Source organism: Physeter macrocephalus, chromosome 16 (assembly GCF_002837175.3).
Source record: "Physeter macrocephalus isolate SW-GA chromosome 16, ASM283717v5, whole genome shotgun sequence".
Taxonomy (NCBI): domain Eukaryota; kingdom Metazoa; phylum Chordata; class Mammalia; order Artiodactyla; family Physeteridae; genus Physeter; species Physeter macrocephalus.
This window is the reverse complement of record NC_041229.1, coordinates 54277976-54296689: the sequence shown is the minus strand read 5'-3', so window position 1 is coordinate 54296689 and position 18714 is coordinate 54277976. Positions and strand designations below refer to the sequence as shown.

Genomic DNA, 18714 nt, shown 5'->3' with positions numbered 1-18714 from the left:
GGAGCGGCTGGGCCCGTGAGCCATGGCCACTGAGCCTGCGCGTCCAGAGCCTGTGCTCTGCAACGGGAGAGGCCACAACAGTGAGAGGCCCGCGTACCACAAAAAAAAAAAAAAAAAAAAATGCCTTTCCTGTATGAAGTGTATTTCAGAGTTACTAAATAGCTGAAAAGAAACCTTCTTCTTCCCCCCTTTTCCTCTACCTGCTCCTCCTTCCCTTCCTCTTCCTTTATTTTCTTCTACCCTTCTGAAAATTACTATAATTATTTTATTTTTTCCACTTGTACCTCAGGTGTACCAAACTGGATTAATCATACTTCTTAGTTTATAATATACTAGTATGATTGGTGCTTCCCAGTCTCTCTCTTAATTATTAGTTCATTTATTTATTTATTTATTTGCGGTACGCGGGCCTCTCAATGTTGTGGCCTCTCCCGTTGCGGAGCACAGGCTCCGGACGCGCAGGCTCAGCGGCCATGGCTCACAGGCCCAGCCGCTCCGCGGCATGTGGGATCTTCCCGGACTGGGGCACAAACCCGTGTCCCCTGCATCGGCAGGCGGACTCTCAACCACTGCGCCACCAGGGAAGCGCCTGGAGCACTTTTATAATAGATGCTTTAAAGTCTTTGTTAGATAGTTTCAACATTGGCTGAGTTGAGATTTTCCTGGCTCTTCATATGCCAAGTATCCTGGATATTTTGCCTATTATGAGTCTCTCAGTCTTATTTAAACTCTATGGCCAATTTTAAAAATTCAGAAGCAAGCATTTGACTAGGTTGGATTTAGGCCACAAGCTCTGACCAACCCTCTGTGGATTGTGGTTTTGATGTCTGTTCAGTTCTGTTTTGCATGTGTGCCACCCAATGGCCAGTCTGGGACCTGAGCCGTGGCCTATTTCTCAGTTCAGTTCTCAAAGGTTACGGTATGCTGCTTAGGGCCTGATCTCTGTATGCACAGCTAGGAGTGAGGCCAGGAAGTCACAAACAACTTATGGGCTCTCTGTCCTGAGCTCCTCCCTGGTTCCTCCACAGTCTCCCTGGTGCTTTGTTTCCCTGAGGCTCCCTTCTTGGTTTTCCAGCCATATATCTGGGGCTTTACTTACACCCCCTTCTGACACGTACTTCCCACAACTACTGCTCCTGTGTTGGGGCCATCTGCTGGGATGATGGAGAGAGAGATAAAGGAGCAGGGCATTCACACACACACTTGAGACCATTACTCCTCTGATCAAAGGGGATATTTCCCCTCCCTTAGGGTTTCAGGTGTCCGTGGGCCTCTTGCTGCCACTCTCAGGACACCCCTTTCTCACTCCTCAAGCCTGAAATAGAGGGTTTCTCCTGGAGTTCCAGCTGTACCGATGCCTACTTCTGGTTTTTCAGCTGCCTTGAGTCAGGCTGGCGGATACCAGGGGGGAATTAAAAAAGGTGAACTCACTACCAATTCAGCGGCACCCCGAATTCTAGTTTTCCTTCCCACTCCAGCTGCCACTGTTTACTTTTCAGAGTCCTCATGTAGCTCTGTGCATTCTGTTCAGGTTCTGTGGCTGCTCCATCTTACCTGGAGCCAGAACCTGAAAGGTCTTCTTTAAAGACCATTTCCAAAATAAAAAATAAATAAATAAAGACCAGTTCCAACTTAATAAAGGAATAACAGACTCAGAAAGTCAGCATTTTTTTGCAATGCTTTAACATCAGTCAAATCTTAACATCACGAGAAGGAGGACAATCAAACAGTACGTGCCTCCTGATGAGATGTAATAGAAAGTACACATGAATTAGTCTTGCTTGAAACAATTGAACCTGAATTTAAGTAAGCCTTTAGAGCTCTAGGCCACCTTATAGAGACTGGAGTCAAGAGTGAAATGACACTCTGAAGAACTATCACCTAACTTCAGGTTGTGAGATCTTCTGTAGTACAAGTGACCTGGTGTCTCCAGCGAATAAATGGCATTAAGAAGGTGAAACTGGGACTTCCCTGGTGGCGCAGTGATTAAGAATCCGCCTGCCAATGCAGGGGACACGGGTTTGAGCCCTGGTCTGGGAAGATCCCACATGCCGCGGAGCAACTAAGCCTGTGTGCCACAACTACTAAGCCTGCGCTCTAGAGCCCACGAGCCACAACTACTGAAGCCTGCACGCCTAGAGCCTGCGCTCCACAAGAGAAGCCACTGCAATGAGAAGCCTGCGCACCGCAACAAAGAGTAGCCCCCGCTCACTGCAACTAAAGAAAGCCGGCGCACAGCAATGGAGACCCAATGCAGCCAATAAATAAATTAATTAATTTTAAAAAAAGGAAGGTGAAACTATTACAGAATAAAGGGACTTCAGAGACACAACAAGTAAAAGGGGGATAAATCTCATGGGATTCTTGAGAAGGTTCAAGGAGATAATGAATGTAAAGTGCTTAGTAGAGTCTGGCAAATGGTAAATGAGTTATTACTACCTCTTGTCACCTCTCTGGAGGCTCAGCCTCCTCTTCATTTACAAGACACAGGAGATGACATCCCTTTCTTCTCAAGGTTGCTTAAGGACCAAAGGATTCAGCCACCTTAGGCCCCTTTCCCTCTGCACCTGGGCAGAAAGGCTGGACCCTGGCAATAGCCTTGCAGTACATCCAGTTAGTCAGTAGATGGCAGCTCAGGCCCATCTATCTGGAACCCTGGCCCCATGAGGGAGCTAGTCTTGTTTCACTCTATGAAGCTGGGTGCTGCCTCATCACCTGTGTTCTCCTTCTCTCCCTAGGTAGGAGGCCTAAAGCTGAAGGGAGAGAATCAGTGGAGTTTCTGAGATATAATTAGGGCTCTAGTAGCAGTTTGCTGAGGATTCAGTATTTGCTGGACAGAGAGGTATTCCTTAGACCCAGTTAGACCAGAGTTCAGGCACTACCTGGCTAGCTGTGCCTGGACCCTGCTTCTTGACCCAGTGCCTCCTGCTCCATCCTGAATCACCTGTGCACAGGTCCAACCTAGTTTAGCTTCTCTTCCCCATCAGATGGGCTAATTTAAACCTATGCTCCTACCCACACCTGGTGTAAGATGTCCTTTAGGAAAAGGCTGTCAAATGAGAAAATAAGTAAATGCACTATGGAGATTCAATCACATATCCTTCTTTCCCAGCAAACTCCAGTACAGGGTGTATGCATTTTCTTTTCGTCTCTCAGCCGAGGAGGTAGCCTGGGTTGTGATTAATAATGCATGCCCCGGAATTGGATTGCTTAGGTGCAAATCTCAATTTCTCCACTTACTAGCTGCAAGCCCTTGGACAAGGGCCTCAGTTTCTCCACCTGCAAAATGGGTGGGGATAGCAATAGTATCTCTCTGGTTGTGCTACGGTGAGGACTAAATGAGCAAATGCATTTAAAGTGCTTAGAAAAGTCCCTGGCACATAGTAGGCACCCAGTGCATATTAATTCCCATCTGAACATTGCCTTGCTCTGAGACAGATTTAATGCACTTGCAAAAATGCATTCAAGGAAGATACCTAAGGGGCTGGTATGGCTGTCTTGCCTGGGTGATAGCTCTCAAGAAAGAGCAGTTTCCCCTCCAGCTCCTCCTCTCCTCCTTCTTTTTGTTATTGATGTTGTCATTATTGATTGTTTGAAGAGGCCTAAGGTAAGTCTCCAACCCCATGAGTCATGAATGCTGTTTTGCCCACCTTCTTCCAACCCCATGCTCAGCAGAGGCATCTGCAATCATTCCCAAGGTGCTGCGGACAGCACATTCATTCAGGACTAAGGGACCCTCCTCCCAGTGGCCCAAGGCTCAGAAGGCACTGAGGCAGGGGAGGAAGGGAACTCCAGAGCTGATCTCCCATCTCTGTCCCCTTTCTGGGTGCTGTGCTTTGGGGAGCATCTTCAAAAGGTCATTGCTCAGCTTTGGGAATGCTGTGTAGGTTAAAAGGATTCCTGTAGGAAGGTCATCTGAACCACACAAAGAGCAGGGGCAGGAGGGGCATTATTATGGTCCTATAGGGTCTCACCATGTTTTTCTGCATGTCAGTCTGGAGAGATGGGAAAGTGTGACAGGCGACCACTAGTTGGCATTGTCAATGTGAAGATACCATCAGTGTGTAAGCTCATCACCTGCCCTATACAGTAGCATGGAAGAGCAGATAAACCTGTCTGGAGAAAATCAAACCTCTCATCTCAATAAATTCCAGGTAAGATCTGGGGTGCAAATGGAGACTGTCCCAGGAGAATGTACAGGTGCAGGAGGACAAAATCTGAGGGGGAAGAGGAAAAGTCTGGCCCCACCCACCAGTCCAGTCTGGGTTCCTGAGGCCCCTCCCCTGCCTTGTCCAGGTGCCATGCCCAGCTCCCCGCAGGATGCCTCAGTGCCTCTGCCTCACCAGGCCATCTGCCTGCCATTCCCTTCTTTACTCCTTTCCCTAAGACTCAGTCAAGGTGTCACCTCCCCTGATCCGTGGATGGAACTGGCTTGGGGCTGCTTTGTGCCCACTGTCCCTGCACCTGCTTCTTTCCCAGGTCTTTGCCGCTTTACTGGACGTGGATGTGTCCCACTGAGTGGGGATTCCCTGGCTTGGTGTTGGCGGGCCTGGGAAAAGGTCAGCCTGCTTCTCTTCAGTCCTCCACATGCCCCAAAGATATATAAGGGATTTCTCAGCCACAGCACCGCTTTGGGTTCCAGGGACCACCCTCTGCCTGCGGGCTCTGAGAATGCCCTAGAATGCTGAAAGTGTGTGTCCACACCAGGTAAGCAGTGTGGGGAGGACTGGCTATATAACTTGCACAGCCCAGTGCACAATGCAAAGACAGGACTCCTGGTTTAAAAACTATAAAGAATTTCAAGATGGTGACAGCAGAGCCTTAAACCAAGAGCAGGCCCTTCTGAGTACAGGGCCCTGTGTGGCTGTTCAGTTTGCACACCCTGCTGAAGGCAGCCCTGAGTCTGGAACTGTGCCAAGTCTTGGGTGGGAGGCCTGTGTCAATTGAACAGTCATCAGGGGACCTGCTGGCTGCTCGAGGGGTGGCTGGCCATCCGCAGACTTCACATGAAGTCCTCCACCTCAGAAATTCCCTTGCTCCCCAGCTTTAAGACATAAGAGAAACAGCCTAGAATTTGGAGTTAAGCAAACCTAGATTCAGAGTCTGAGTCCATTTCTTAATATCAAAAATCATGAACATCTCCAGTCCTCATATACCTCACCTGCACAATGGGATGTTATAACACCTGCCATGAATGTTGCTGTAGGTTCTAACGAGATCTAATGTAGAAAGCACTAGGTCTAGAGCCCACACCTACTGCATCTCCCTGAACCCTCCCCACTAACCTGTACTGCTTGTCCTCAGAAGCATCTGATCAAAACAGGGGCAGATGCTGGGCCTTCCAGTTGGGGGGTACTTGCTCAGTGAGGAGGGTCACCATGTGGTGAGGCCCCAGGGAGCTCCTCCTGAGTGCTCCACGGCCTCTGGCAGCATCAACCGAATCAGGTAAGCAATGGAAGGGAAAGCTAAGGACACACTGGAGAAGCTCTTAGGTCACAGGATCATCGTGGGGGAGAGTCATTCATCGTTTTCCCAACAAATGTGTATGAATGCTTCTTGTGCCAGTTGCCAGGGATACGGTGGTAAGCAAAACATGTGGGGTCCTGCTCTCTGTTAGCTTAACGCTTGCAATTATTGTGTCCTGTTCTCTTGGATGAATCCCTCACTAGCCAACAGTTGACTAGCATTTACTAGGTGCCCACAGTGAGGCAGGAAATGAGAGCACAGCAGGCGCTGTGAGACTCCACCAACCTCCTCTGATGGAAATGAATGAAAGCTGTGTGCTTTCATTCCTAACAGCCAACACCTGCAACTCTTTCTGGGTGGGCTGTCCTCAGGCTGCTGGGGCTCCCTTTGCTGAGTGCACAGAAAGCCAGAAGTGCCCGGGAAATGACATCCCCAGGAGCAGCCCTTAACCGATGACTGACAGGTGCAGAGATGTAAATACTCCAGCCTCTGCCCAGCTGGGAACAACTCTCAGGTGTGACTTAGATTGTTTCCACAACTCCCCCACTGGACTGAAACAAAGTTCCTCTCCTGGGACTTTGCTTGAGCTCACACCCTCTTGCCTTCCTTGTCCCTCATCTTCATGTGTCTGTTTTTTCTGGGACCACTACATAATAATTTAATTTCAGACAAATCCTTGTGCAGCGTCTCCTTATGCAGAACTCTCCCACTCAAGACAGAAAGAGAAGCAAAAAGAAAGTAGTGATTGCTCCTGGTCTTTGCGTTACTACCCACAGTGATGCAAGTCAGAAGTCAGTCATTATAAGTAACAGTTAAAGGAATAATAATTCTTTTGTTATAAATTTGAGCGCATTCAAAATTATCCCTGTAATACTATGATCAGTCTCCCTCACTTCCATTCTGATATGCTTTATGAGCGTGGAGAAAGAGGAGGCATTCCTGCTTGCTGGCGTTTGCACATAACCTACACCTTTATTACACCAAATCTAGATAAATCCCTGGGATTCAGACTTGAATGTAAACATCAACCATCATGTGTTTTGCTGTGTGAAAAAAGTTGAGACATGCTGGATCAGATCCCTGGGAATGTGGGGCTTTCTGCCTGCTTGGACTAGGTTTGCAGGAACAGGTCTTAGGGGCCCAGGCTCCCCCAGGACCACGAGACTAGCACACCTTCCTCCCATCAGGAATGTCTTCTGCTCTCATCTAATCCCTTCTCACCAAATCCACCTCTTCCAGGAAATTCTATGATTCCTTCCACCTCCCACCCAGCCCACCCTGAGCTCCCCTTCTTTGCCGCTGTGGAAAGTGGTATTTGTTGGAAGCACCATCTTAGCACTTGAGACTTGGCCCACCACCTCCCGCCCCTCCAGCTAGCTGAAATCTCTTGAGTTTGTAGACAAAATCACAGGCTGATCAGGCAAGGGGCACATTAGGGGCCTCAGTCGAGGCAGAAGGTGGGAGCTGGAGCTAGTCTTGCTGTCACGGAATCATGGCTAAGGCAAAGGGTGAGCTTGAGTCCCCCAGGGCTTGGTTCCTCCTACAATCAGACCTATGTCAGTGAAGTGTGGATGCCAGGGCATCTGCCTGGCCGACCTGCCCAGACCCAGACACTTCCCTGGAGGCCTGGACCTGACCCTTGGACACGGATGGGGTTCTGCTCCCTGTAGCCCTACACCATCCAATTTTATATTGCCACACATTGTAGTGCCCGGAGCCCCTGGCTGCCTTGCCATGCTTCTGCTAACAAACTGGCAACTCCCTGTCCCCAAGACTGAGCTTGAGCTTATGGTACCTCTTGATTCCAGAGACTGGGCCCCTGGCACCTCTCCCAGGGCAAAACCTGGAAGATTTCTGCTCTCCTTCACCAGACTTCTGAGTTCTAGCAAGCTTGGATGTTGAGGCTTCTGGAGTAGTGACATAGAGCAGGTGCCCCTTGGTATCACAGTCTGTTTTCTGAATATTTCTAGACTCCCTGATTGGGTGGTAATGTTTATAAGCAAAGGGTCCTGTCTTACATCTTTAGGTCCTCTAAGGCCGCTTATATATGTGAATGAAAAATACTGCCTGCCATATCAGTAAACAAAGGATGTTGCAGTCATCAAGCCATCACATTACAGCTGCCCCGAAGGTGAGCCCTGAGGGAACTAAGGATAGAAACAGGATGCCTGCCATCAAGCCATTAGCTACTGTAGCCACCCCCCCAACGATGCACCCTGAGGAGACTCAGGATGAGAAAGCACAGGATACTGGCCCCAGATAGCTGAGGTACATATCAAAGGAATGATTTCAGTTAGCCCAGACTCTTGCATCTTCCCACACATAGAAAAGTGCTAAATTCCTTAACTTGCAATATCTAGTTTTCTTTAATTAACAGTAATCTTGTGATGTTCCGACCACCTGGTCTTTGTTGCAAAAACTCCTATATATGCTGGCTCCCCACTTGCCTCTTTGGAGCAGTCCCTCAGAGTATCTGAGCAGGTAGCCCCTGCTCACCGCAACTAGAGAAAGCCCGCGCGCAGCAACGAACATCCAATGCAGCCAAAAATAAATAAAATTTAAAAAAATTAAAAAAAAAAACAAAACATAACTCAACTTTTATGTTGTGCATTTTTTTCAGTCAACATGTACATGGAATGCTCATTAAATGTTTGCTGATTGACTGTTTTTTCTCTAGGCCTCCTCAAGGGCCTGCCATGGCATTCATTTATTTAATCATCCATTATCTTTCCATCCATCCAACCACGCATATTATAATAAATATCTGTATTTGAAAGAATGATTCCATTTCCTCTGTTTCCATCTCACAGACTGGGGAAGAGATTTTTACCTTAAAAACTCAGTCCTAGGGGCTTCCCTGGTGGCGCAGCGGTTGCGCGTCCGCCTGCCGATACAAGGGAGCCGGGTTCGCGCCCCGGTCTGGGAGGATCCCGCATGCCGCGGAGCGGCTGGGCCCGTGAGCCATGGCCGCTGGGCCTGCGCATCCGGAGCCTGTCCTCCGCGGCGGGAGAGGCCACAGCAGAGGGAGGCCCGCATACCACAAAAAAAAAAAAAACAAAAAAAAACTCAGTCCTAGGAGTGTACAGTGGTTATAGTTTGTAGGTAGGGGAAGGGATGACAAAGCCAGGGCCCAAATACTCTGCATACAATGTCAGGTGCTGACTTCTTTTTTTTAAAAATATTTATTTATTTATTTGGCTGCGCAGGGTCTTAGTTGTGGCACGCAGGACTTTTGTTGCCATGTGATCTTCATTGTGGCATGCGGGATCTAGTTCCCCGACCAGGGATGGAACCCGGGCCCCCTACATTGGGAGTGCAGAGTCTTAGCCACTAGACCACCAGGGAAGTCCCAGGGTGCTGACTTCTTAAAGGCAGAAGTGGGCTTGCAGATTACAGGGCAGGAGGAAAATGCTTCCATTCTTCCCGATGGGTTTAAGACTCTATTGCCCCTAAGAACTGATGTTAGTCTTTGTGAAACAGGAGGGAAGGAGGCAGGGCACAACCTTTAAAAGAATGACATAGTCGTTGAGGATATGACAAAAACTGGTTAGAAGCAACTAGGTCCAAGATGGCGGAAGATTTGACTCCCAATAGACCTTGAGCCTCATAATATGCTCACTGTAATATATTAGCATATGCTAAACGACTCACCCACAGGCTCCATAACAGTTCCAAGGATGACCATAAAAGGCCAAAAAAAGGGCTTCCCTGGTGGCGCAGTGGTTGAGAGTCCGCCTGCCGATGAAGAGGACACGGGTTCGTGCCCTGGTCCGGGAAGATCCCACATGCCGCGGAGCGGCTGGGCCCGTGAGCCATGGCCGCTGAGCCTGCGCGTCCGGAGCCTGTGCTCCGCAACGGGAGAGGCCACGGCAGTGAGAGGCCCGCGTAACGCAAAAAAAAAAAAAAAAAAAAAAAAAGGCCAAAAAGTGGGTGGTAGCCCAATTCCTGGAAATCTCCGTCCCTTCTCCAAAATATTGATAGTTGGAATAATCTTCCAACTCATTAGCCTATGAAATTACCCAGCCCATAAAAACTAACCACCCCATATTTTGAGGCCTCCCGCCTTCTGAGATGGCCCACACTCTTTGTCTGTGAAGTGTGTTTTTCCCATGGCCGCTCTCACTTTCAGAGAAGACGCATGCCCTGGGGAAGCTCTCACCTTTTGAGACAGATTGCATTCCATGGAATGTGTATCTCTCAAATCCACTTCTTACCTATCACTTTGTCTCTCACTAAATTCTTTCTGAGAGGAGATATAAGGAACCTGAGCTTCATTAAATCCTGAGACCAGGTGTGTGAACTCAATTAAAAGACAGTGGGTTCAAGCCCCAATCTTAGTTTTGTCTAGGTTTGAGTCCCAGCTGGCGGGTTCACGTCCCAATCTGGGTTCTGGCTGGCTTCGAGTCCTGGCTGGCGGGTTCAAGTCCCAATGTGAGTTGTGCGGTTTCACCTGCAAGGTGTGTGTGTCTCCACAAATAAGCTTTGGATTCTGAAAGGATACAAAAATGTAATTGCAACTCCTGCTGCGCTGCGACCCTGAAGGAGGACTGGCCAGGGAATGGTGGCTACAGCCTACCATGGAGCCATTCCAGACTGATGGAGTCAGACTTGAGAGATTAACGCTGGATGGCCTGATGCAGGCAGGGCTGGGCACTCCAGTAGCAGTGGAGCTTTCCAAGGCATGGAACGGGATTTCCAGTGTGGGGCTGAAGGGAGAGACGCCCACAGAAACGCCGGCATGAGAATTGGGAACAAGGGCAGGGTGGGTGAGACGACGAGGAACGCCCTGTAAGAGGTTACACCCTTCTCCGCTGGATACGGGAGAAAAGGCCTAATAGTACTCACTGTAAAAGTCTTCTTCCGGGCGCCTGGTAGTTTTCTCCACTGCCTCCAACGCGTCCTGAAGACTCTCCCGTGCAACCTCGAGGGCGGGGTTACAGAGCGTGGAACGTAGGGGAGGAGACCTGCCTTGCTCCCACCCCCTCCTCCTTCCGCGAGGCCCGCGCGCTTGTAGCACGCAGACTTTCCTGTAACACGTAGACTTTCCGGGAGAGCCCGGGAGGGAACGCAACACCCGGTTCCGGAGGCGAAGCGGCCTCCATTCAGAAGGGGAGAGGCAACCATCCCCTTTTTTCTCAAATACACCAGAGAGAGTGGACCCCGGCAGCAAAGACCAAGCTGAGCTTAGGGTGACCCACAGCTGGGTACCTGCTTTGGGCCCTGGGGACGCACAGAGGATTAGATAGACACAGATCGGGTTGGGCCAGTTAATTCAGTCTTGAAAGTGCCTGGCTCGTGGCAGTGTGCTGTGAGTGTCTGTGGAGAGGGAAAGGGCTGCTGGAGGGCTTCGGAGAACACTTCCACCGGGCTTGAAGAAGCGCTGAGTGCAAAGGCCCACAAGGTGTGAAAGCCTGGGTATCTTGGGGTGGGGGACGTTCCCACGCGGCTGACTGTATGTAGTGCAGAAGCGGGAGAGGGCGCCGCAGAGAAGGACCGATACACTGGCTCTGCTGGCTGGAAATGGTCGGTATCCTTGACCAAGGGCATCTGAGGGGCCGTGCTGAGAAGCTTATTCGCTCCATAGTGTAAAAGATAGTGTCGTTGGCAGTGGTTCTCAAAGCGTGAAGGGGCATCAGCATCACCTGGGAATATGTTAGCAATGCACATTATGGGGCCCCATCTCAGAGCCACTGATTTCAGAAATTCCGGGGGCCGGGCCAGCAATCTGTGGTTTGATAAACACTCCAGGTGAGTCTGGTACAGGCCAAAGTTTGAGAACCACTGGTGTAGTGGGAAGAGTACCAGACTTTGGAAGGGAGGTGGGTGGAGGGCTGGGGAGGGAGGTGTGAGGGGGAAAAGTTACACTGGGCCAAGTCCTGTTGTTCAGAGAGCAGCATGTGACATACGCCTGCTCCTTTAAGGTGATCTGAGCAGTAACCAGGAAGGTATGGTATGTGCCATCATACCCTCGTCATAGGTAGAAGATTGAGGCTTAGAATTTAAATTACTTGTCTAAGATCACACAGTTAAGTGCTAGAGCCAAGTTTTGCACCCCCAAAATGGTTTTTTTCTACCACTGCAGGTGCCTCCGTCCCTGGCACCACAAAAGTATGACAGCTCGGGTAGCAGTGCCTGGACAGCCCATAGCTGCCCGGGTGGAAGGAAGCGAGCCGAAGCTTGAAGCCCCTTCCCGCAGGGCCAGGTGATGGGCCAGACCTGAGGCTAATGGGAAGCAATGAACCTTCTGTTCTCACTCTTGTCCTCAATTATTTGAATTTTCATAAGGTTTGCCGTTCACACGAGGGAGGTGGGCTTAGCAAATGTACTTTCCTAAGTGACCAGCTGTCACCCCGGGCTTCTAGACATGAGGTTAAATGTGAGATTATGTGAGAAAAGCAGGGTGAAAAATTACCTGTATGCTGTGACTACCTTAGATATTTTTTCAATTACCTTAGATTAAGAACACACAGAGCAAAAAACAAAAACAAAAAAAACCCAAAGCAATGCTAAAGGAATATTCTTCCTTTTTTTCCAAGTTGTATTATGTGGTTATAATAATTTGTATGATGAATATGCGTTTGTTTTTGAAAGCGCAACCAGTGACACCCCATGTGGAACGCGGTGACGTGTGACATAGTGGACAATTCTGTGCCCAGTGGCAGAGCACAGGCTCTTTCCTTAGGGCATTGTCGAGCTGGCCCACCCCTTGGAGTCTGTCCCTGAGGCCAGTAAGGATAGCAGCTGCAGTGTGGCCCGGGGGAGCAGTGGGGCATAGCTGATGTCAGAGGTGCTTTGATATTCGTGAGGTTAAAGCCCCAGGGTCTTTGTGTCCTCTGGAAATGCCTCTCCATGACAGCTGTCACCTGGAGGGCTCAAGAGGGACTTTGGGGCCAAGCACCAGAGCTTTGGAGGTCCTCCTGAGAACAGGAGCTTCTAGTAGCGCAAACTCAGAGGACTGGCTCAAGCAATCACTACTCCAAACAAAGGCCACCAGACAGCTTTAAACACAAAATATTCTTTTATTTGTCAACGAAGGCTACACGGGATCACTTCTAGTTTTGTTTTTATGCCTTTTTTTTCTTTTCTAGAAGGTATCTACATCTGCATTTATTTACAGCCTTGTTGGTATTTACACAGTCAAGAATACAGTGTTAGAAACACAAAAGTGTTGAGAAAAAAAACTTCTCAAAATTAGTTCCAGACTTCAGGAAAACTATTTCCACATGGTAAGGCCAGAGTCTCCAGTGTTGGTCGTCCAGAGGCGGCTTGGGAGAGTCCTTTTGCTGAAGCTGTGGGTTCAGGAGTCTTCAAGAACAGGCAGGTTTAGAAAAGTGGGATTCTGGCGTTGGGTGAATCTAGGGCTGCCAGGCACCAGCAAACATCTGTGACTCAGCTTCTGCCAGGATAGCTGAGCCTGCCCGAAAGTTGGTTCTCCGTTGGCAGTTTGCCCTCAGAATCAAACACATTTTCTTCGGGACCAAGAGGTCGACCAGTATCATGCCTTTGGCATTCCAGAGGGGGTAAGAAACCCAACATCGGCCTGCTGTCTGGGGCGGTCACGTACACAAGGCTGGTTTCTGAGAATGGAAAGGTTGGAGAGGATAAAGTTTCTATCACCTGAGCAATGAGTCTTTAAAAGGAGTTTGCTGTTTTTTGAAGGTAAAATGAAAGGGCCTTGAACTACAGAGTTCTTTCTTTAATGCCCTCCTGTCCAGGAAAATACAGACAAGTGTATAAACTACCTGGGAATTTTGAACCTTAAATAGAGGGCTTTTAATCCTAATGAGGATCCCAAGGGAAAAAAGAGACTGGGTGCTTTCCAAGACCCCTCAGGAGGCAGGCCCCAGCTCAGGACCAGAAGGCACGGCCGGGGCTTAGTGGCTGCTGTGAGGAATGGAGGATAGATTCGACTTTAAGCACCAGGGGAACAAACCCCCAAACCCGAGACCCCACTGAGGCCCGGCAGACTCCTTCCTCCTGGGCACCAAGCTCAGCCTCATGGTCCTCACCTCGTGGCGACTGCAAATACCAGGCTGCAGATGTGAAACTATTCTAAGATTTCACATGGAAATCTCATCTTTGCAGATTGGAAACCCCCGCCACCTATAAGGCGGTACTTAAAAGTCACAGCTGAAAAGGTCCTTTATTCTTTTTGTTTGTTTGTTTTTAAGCAAATCTGATTCCTTGTTCCGTGCCTATAAAAACACTGCCCAGTTGTATTCCGCTTCCTTTGCCTCCATCACCTTCTGCTCCCAGCCCCACCTCCTCCCGATTCTTTAAAATCACGCCCTCTGGCCATTTTCAACCTCTGGTCAGTTTCTTAGCAATTGTTTCAAATCCTCCATCCCTAGGTAGAAATCAGGCACTAGTCTGTTCCTTGGGTTAATTCTCAGCCGACAGTTCTGAGTGACAAGCATCAGGGGTAATTGACCGTGGAGTTCCTTTCCCTTCTTCCCGTTGTCATAGCCCTGCCCTCCAGTGATGTCTGCCTGGAGGGTGGATAAAAAGGAAATCTCATCCTATAAAAAACAAAGTTGGGGAAGGACTGAAGTCCTATTTAAGGTGATGACAGAGGGACTGAGGATGAGGAGCTGATGGCAGCTGTGGAGGATACGGGAGAAGGCAGGGGCTCTTCCAAAATAAACCTTTTTCTAGGGTCAGAAGCTGACATCCTGCAGAATAACGAACCTGAGCCAGTGACGGAGGGCTGGTAATTCTAAGGAATGCACACGTTTTGGTTGCCAAAAGGGCAGATGCCGTCAAGGATGGGATTTGATGCCTGGAGGCCACTGAGGAGGCACAGGGAACTCTGGCTTATGCCTTCAGACTCACTCTTGTGGTGCGATTGGCACTGCTGGCCTCAGCAGGAGGACAGACTGAGAGTGCAGGCAGTGAGTCAGCTGCCAGCCCAAATGGAAACCAACTCAGAAGGGCCGAGGCCGGAAGCACCACCTCCAATAGCAACAGCACCAGTGTGAGACTGAGGTGCATCATGCTGCCTGCCCCACACCTGAGGTCCTCTCTAAAGGCTGGGGATGCTTCACCTTCTCCCCATACAGAAGCTATGCCTCCTTGGTGGTATGTAGCCCAGAAAAAATATAACATCATTCGTTTAAAGAAAAGGAATAATGCTCAATTATTCTCTGTGATTTTGATCTTTAAGAGTCCACACTTTTACTTTGGTGGTGGTAAGGGGTGGAGAGTCAGAGGGTTGGGGAGATGTGGGGAGATGGTTCATTCGGCCCTCATGCTGTCTCTGACCTCCAAGTAGACGTCCCCGGCAGGTCCTGACTGATGTCAGGAAGCCAGGATGGAACTGATCATCTAGGTCAGTGGGCAGGGTCCCATTGCTCAAGGGTTCCTTGTATCAAGAGTACATTTGAGAGGCATAAGTCTATTTTGGATTAAAAAAAAAAAAACAAAAACTTGTGTTCTTCAGGCCAAACTATTTTCCATCCCATCCAAGAACGATCCTGCCGGATGGGACCCGCCGCCAGCTCCCGCCTTGCACAGTGGGCCTGGGAGCACTGCATCTGACTCAGCGGAGCTCTGGGAGCAGTGGGCAAATAGTCCAAGACACTGTAGCAGCAGTGTCACTTTTTTTGGAAACAGGAAGAGCACTTAGCGAAACACATCCTCTCATCCCAGGGGGATGACGTAAGGCAAAACCTCCTCTCCCGAGAAGCTCTGGGTGCCTTCCTCTGCCAGGCAGACCCCGGCCTCCGTGCTGCTCCGATTCTCATGCAGTTAAGAGACCTTTTCGGTTTCAATAACTCATGGAATATTCTGAAGACTCTGTGAGTAAGGCTATAAAGGTGCCATGAGCTTGTCAGTCCAACAAGGTTTCCACGGGAAGGAGCCCAGACTCAGAATTCATTTTCCACACTCAATGTAAAATGTAACCCATAAAAGTCCCACTTTCTAAGAAGCCCAGCTTAAAAGGAACCATTTGGCTTCCCCTCCTGGTCTCCCAGAGCCTCCTGTGAGAGGTAATGACAGTGGTAATTAGGCAGATAAAACAGGAGAAAGGAGCTCCTAGCTCTCCCCTACTCTCAATGCTTCCCCCGGCCCACTGGCTGCTGCCTCTCCCTGGGCATGCCCTCCAGGTGTGGGATGTACTCGCTCCTGAAAGGACTTAAACTTCTGCCCAGTGACCACAGGCGTAGGTCTCCACAGGGACAACTGTAGCCTGGCCTTCTGGATCCATGGGCACCAGCCTCAGGAACCGCCCCCAATCCTGGTGGGGTAGCTTGACGCTGCCAGGCCACACCAAATTATCTCTTTCCTCCTTTCTCCTTAATCTTGCTTTAAAACCCCAGTTGGGCTCCTCTAGAGGGGAAGCTGTTTTAGAAGAACTTCACAGAAGAAATTTCCTGAAAGCCTATCCAGCTGCATCCCAGCTCTCTGCAATTAGCCCAGTACATGAGAGGCAGAAGAGCCTTCAGCAGCTCGTTAGAAGGATGCTTGACTCATGCTTTCCTCTCTCTGGCTGGCTTTTTCTTAAGCCTCTTTCCACAATCAAAGGCCACCAAGCACCTCTCTCCACACTCCTGTTTCTCAGTGGTGGCAGCTGAGCAGTGGAAGGAAGATACCCAAAGTCATGGGGAGAGGGCTTCACCTAGGAAGGCAGGCTGATACCCTTGCCACCACAGCCATTCTTTTGCCGTGGGTGACCTTCCCTTCTGGACGTGGTGCCCACACTGAGGGCTTGCTGTGCAGTGCTGGTTCTCACATCTGACTTTGGGAGAGAGAAAGAGATGAATAAGGAACATCATGGGAGGACCAACCAACCACAGATGTCCTGGATGCCTCTGCCTCTTGGGGAGGCTTGGGCTCTAAGCCCCAGGATGCTGTCAACAGCCTGGGGAAAGGACCTGGGAGACACTTTCTCCATCCCAGCATGGAGGTGGCACTGACAACTACACAAGATTTGCAAAAGGGGTCGGGGGTTTCATTTCACATCAAAATATAAAGCTTAGACAGGAGTTTGGGGCAGCGTGAAAAAGGTGCTGTGAGATCATGAAATTCCCCAGAGAAGAGGGAACCATCCATGGTCCTCTGGAGGCATGGAACACAGTGAGTAAAAAAAGCCACCACTTGTCTGCGGGAGCTTAGCCAAAGATCCTCAGGTCCTGCAGACCCTCCTTCCAGGCCCCCTCGGAAATTTGCTACCGGCCCATTACTCTCCGCACCCTTCCCTCCTGCCCGACCCCCATGGAAGAGAAAGTTGCACATGGGACAAGTTAGCACAGACACTTGTGTCTCACATCACACTGGGTACCTGGGGACAGACAAGGACACACCCCAGGAGATGCATCTCAGTGAGGAGAAATGTACCCCAAACAACAAGGAAAACTCCTCAAGGAAAAGGGCACAAAAGACAAGAAAGTTTTCATTGTGATCACACTATGGAAAAAAAATACCTTCTGTTCTTTGCAAAAAATGTGTGAAGGCCAAATTTGTGTTTTTCTTTTCTTAAAAAAAAAGGATGTTGCATGAATTACAATGCAACCAGTATCTTTTTTGTTTGTTTGCTTTCTGTACTTGTTAAAAAAAGGATTCTTTTTTTTTTTTTTGAAGTACAACACAGTCGGGTATGCGGCCACAAAAGAGTAGCTGTCTTTGGCAAGAAGTCCCAGACATGGTCCTCTCTGTCACCTTCGGCCCATCTCACTCTGTCTCATGAAGTGGATGTTGCTGGCGCTGTCTGACAGTTCCGGGTACTGCTCGACCGAGATCACGAAGAAGCCGTCGTAGCCTTGAACCCGCCCCGTGCTCAGCGCCTGCTGCTTCTCGCCCTCTGTCCAGGCCCGCAGGCCTTCCTCCCCTTCCCGAAGTCGCTGCTGCTCGCGGGCCCAGGCCTGGCGCACGGCCCTCTGCCGGGCCAGCTCCAGCACCCGTGCCTTCTCCTCATCCGGTGTTGTCCCATAGCGGGTGTTCAAGCACAGTGCCCCGTACTGGAGCTGGATGTCTGTGTAGCGTCTAGTCCTGCCACCGAGCACCGTGTTGATCTGGGACACAGTGACGTTGACCCCGTTCTCCAGGGTTCGCCGCCCCCCGCTGAGGCCCAGGATGGCCAGGTCGCCTTCCGAGGGTCCTGGTTTCACGAAGTAGTGGGTGTCCACCCCGTCAATGGTGAAGTGCATGTTCTCTAGGTAGTGGGCGTTGTTCAAGATGGCAGCAACCCTCCGCCCGTCCTCGTTGGCCACACTGATGATGTCTGTGGTCACTCGGCCATCCTTCAAGGCGAACTTGACCCCCTTGCCAAAGACTGAGCCACTGGATGCAAACTTCTTTGTCTCTGGGGCCTGCTGGCAGCTGGTGATTGTGGAGCCGTAGAGCTGATCAAAACGTTCCAGGGTGACGAAGGCCTTGAGCTGCTTCTGCACTTCACACTGTACCCCGAGAATAGACTGATGGTGGGGGGAGAGAGAGACAGTGAGATAAATGGGGAAAAACTTGCAACGGCCTGGAGGATCAGCTTACATGACTAAAAGTCAAACCTATACAAATATATTAACCTGTAGCATCTAGCTCTACTGCTGACCACTAGGACACCCAGCCCTCCTTCATCCATCTATTCACCCTTCCTTCCATTCAGAAGCTGTTCAGGGAGCATCTACTCTGTGCCCAGTCCCTTTCTCGGCACGGGAGATACAACAATGAATCAGACATCATCCCTGTCCTTGAAGAACTCGTTTAGTGGGGAAAGACAGATGTGGCAACAAATAACTACAATTAAATGTGATGAGTGGTGGTCTAAGAGGAGTAATAGTAACAGCTATAGCCAACATGTCGTGTTCTTTGAGCTGAATAATTCACAGGCATTATCTCGTTGGATCTTCATAATAACTTTATACAGTAGGGACTGTTATTGTTCTGGTTTTACACCTAAGGAAACTAAGGCTCAAAGAGGTTGTAACTGGCCCACAGTCATACGACTAGTAAGTATTCAAGCCAACATTCGAACCCTGGTCTGTCTGATCCTAGAGGCTCAGTTCAAGGGCTGCTGGAGTCGGGAGGTGCAACCACGGCTCAGGATGTCTCAGCCTGGAGGAGGAGGAGCAAGGTGAAGGAGATGGGGTTCAAGGACAGGCTCACGCTTGAGTTGGGACTTGGAGGATGAGGGGATGATGTTAGATGCAGGAATGGCGAGGAATGCACCCTTGACAAGAAGGCTTAGTAGGATGAAAAGTAGTGATTTACATAAACCCTCTTAGCCTGCTGTATTGCTCTCTGCCATGTTTA

At 49.7% G+C, this 18714-nt stretch overlaps 1 protein-coding gene across 1 annotated transcript in view; it reads right to left on the bottom strand.

Annotated features, from left to right (window-relative positions):
• Positions 1 to 17056: 17056 nt before the first annotated feature.
• The window catches only part of TENM4 (teneurin transmembrane protein 4), a 758990-nt gene continuing 757332 nt past the window's right edge, over positions 17057 to 18714 (bottom strand). Inside the window, exon 33 of the mRNA XM_055091504.1 lies at positions 17057 to 17879. Within this exon, the coding sequence (XP_054947479.1) occupies positions 17121 to 17879 (759 nt within the window). The 3' untranslated portion in view covers positions 17057 to 17120. The remainder of the gene's footprint in view (positions 17880 to 18714) is intronic.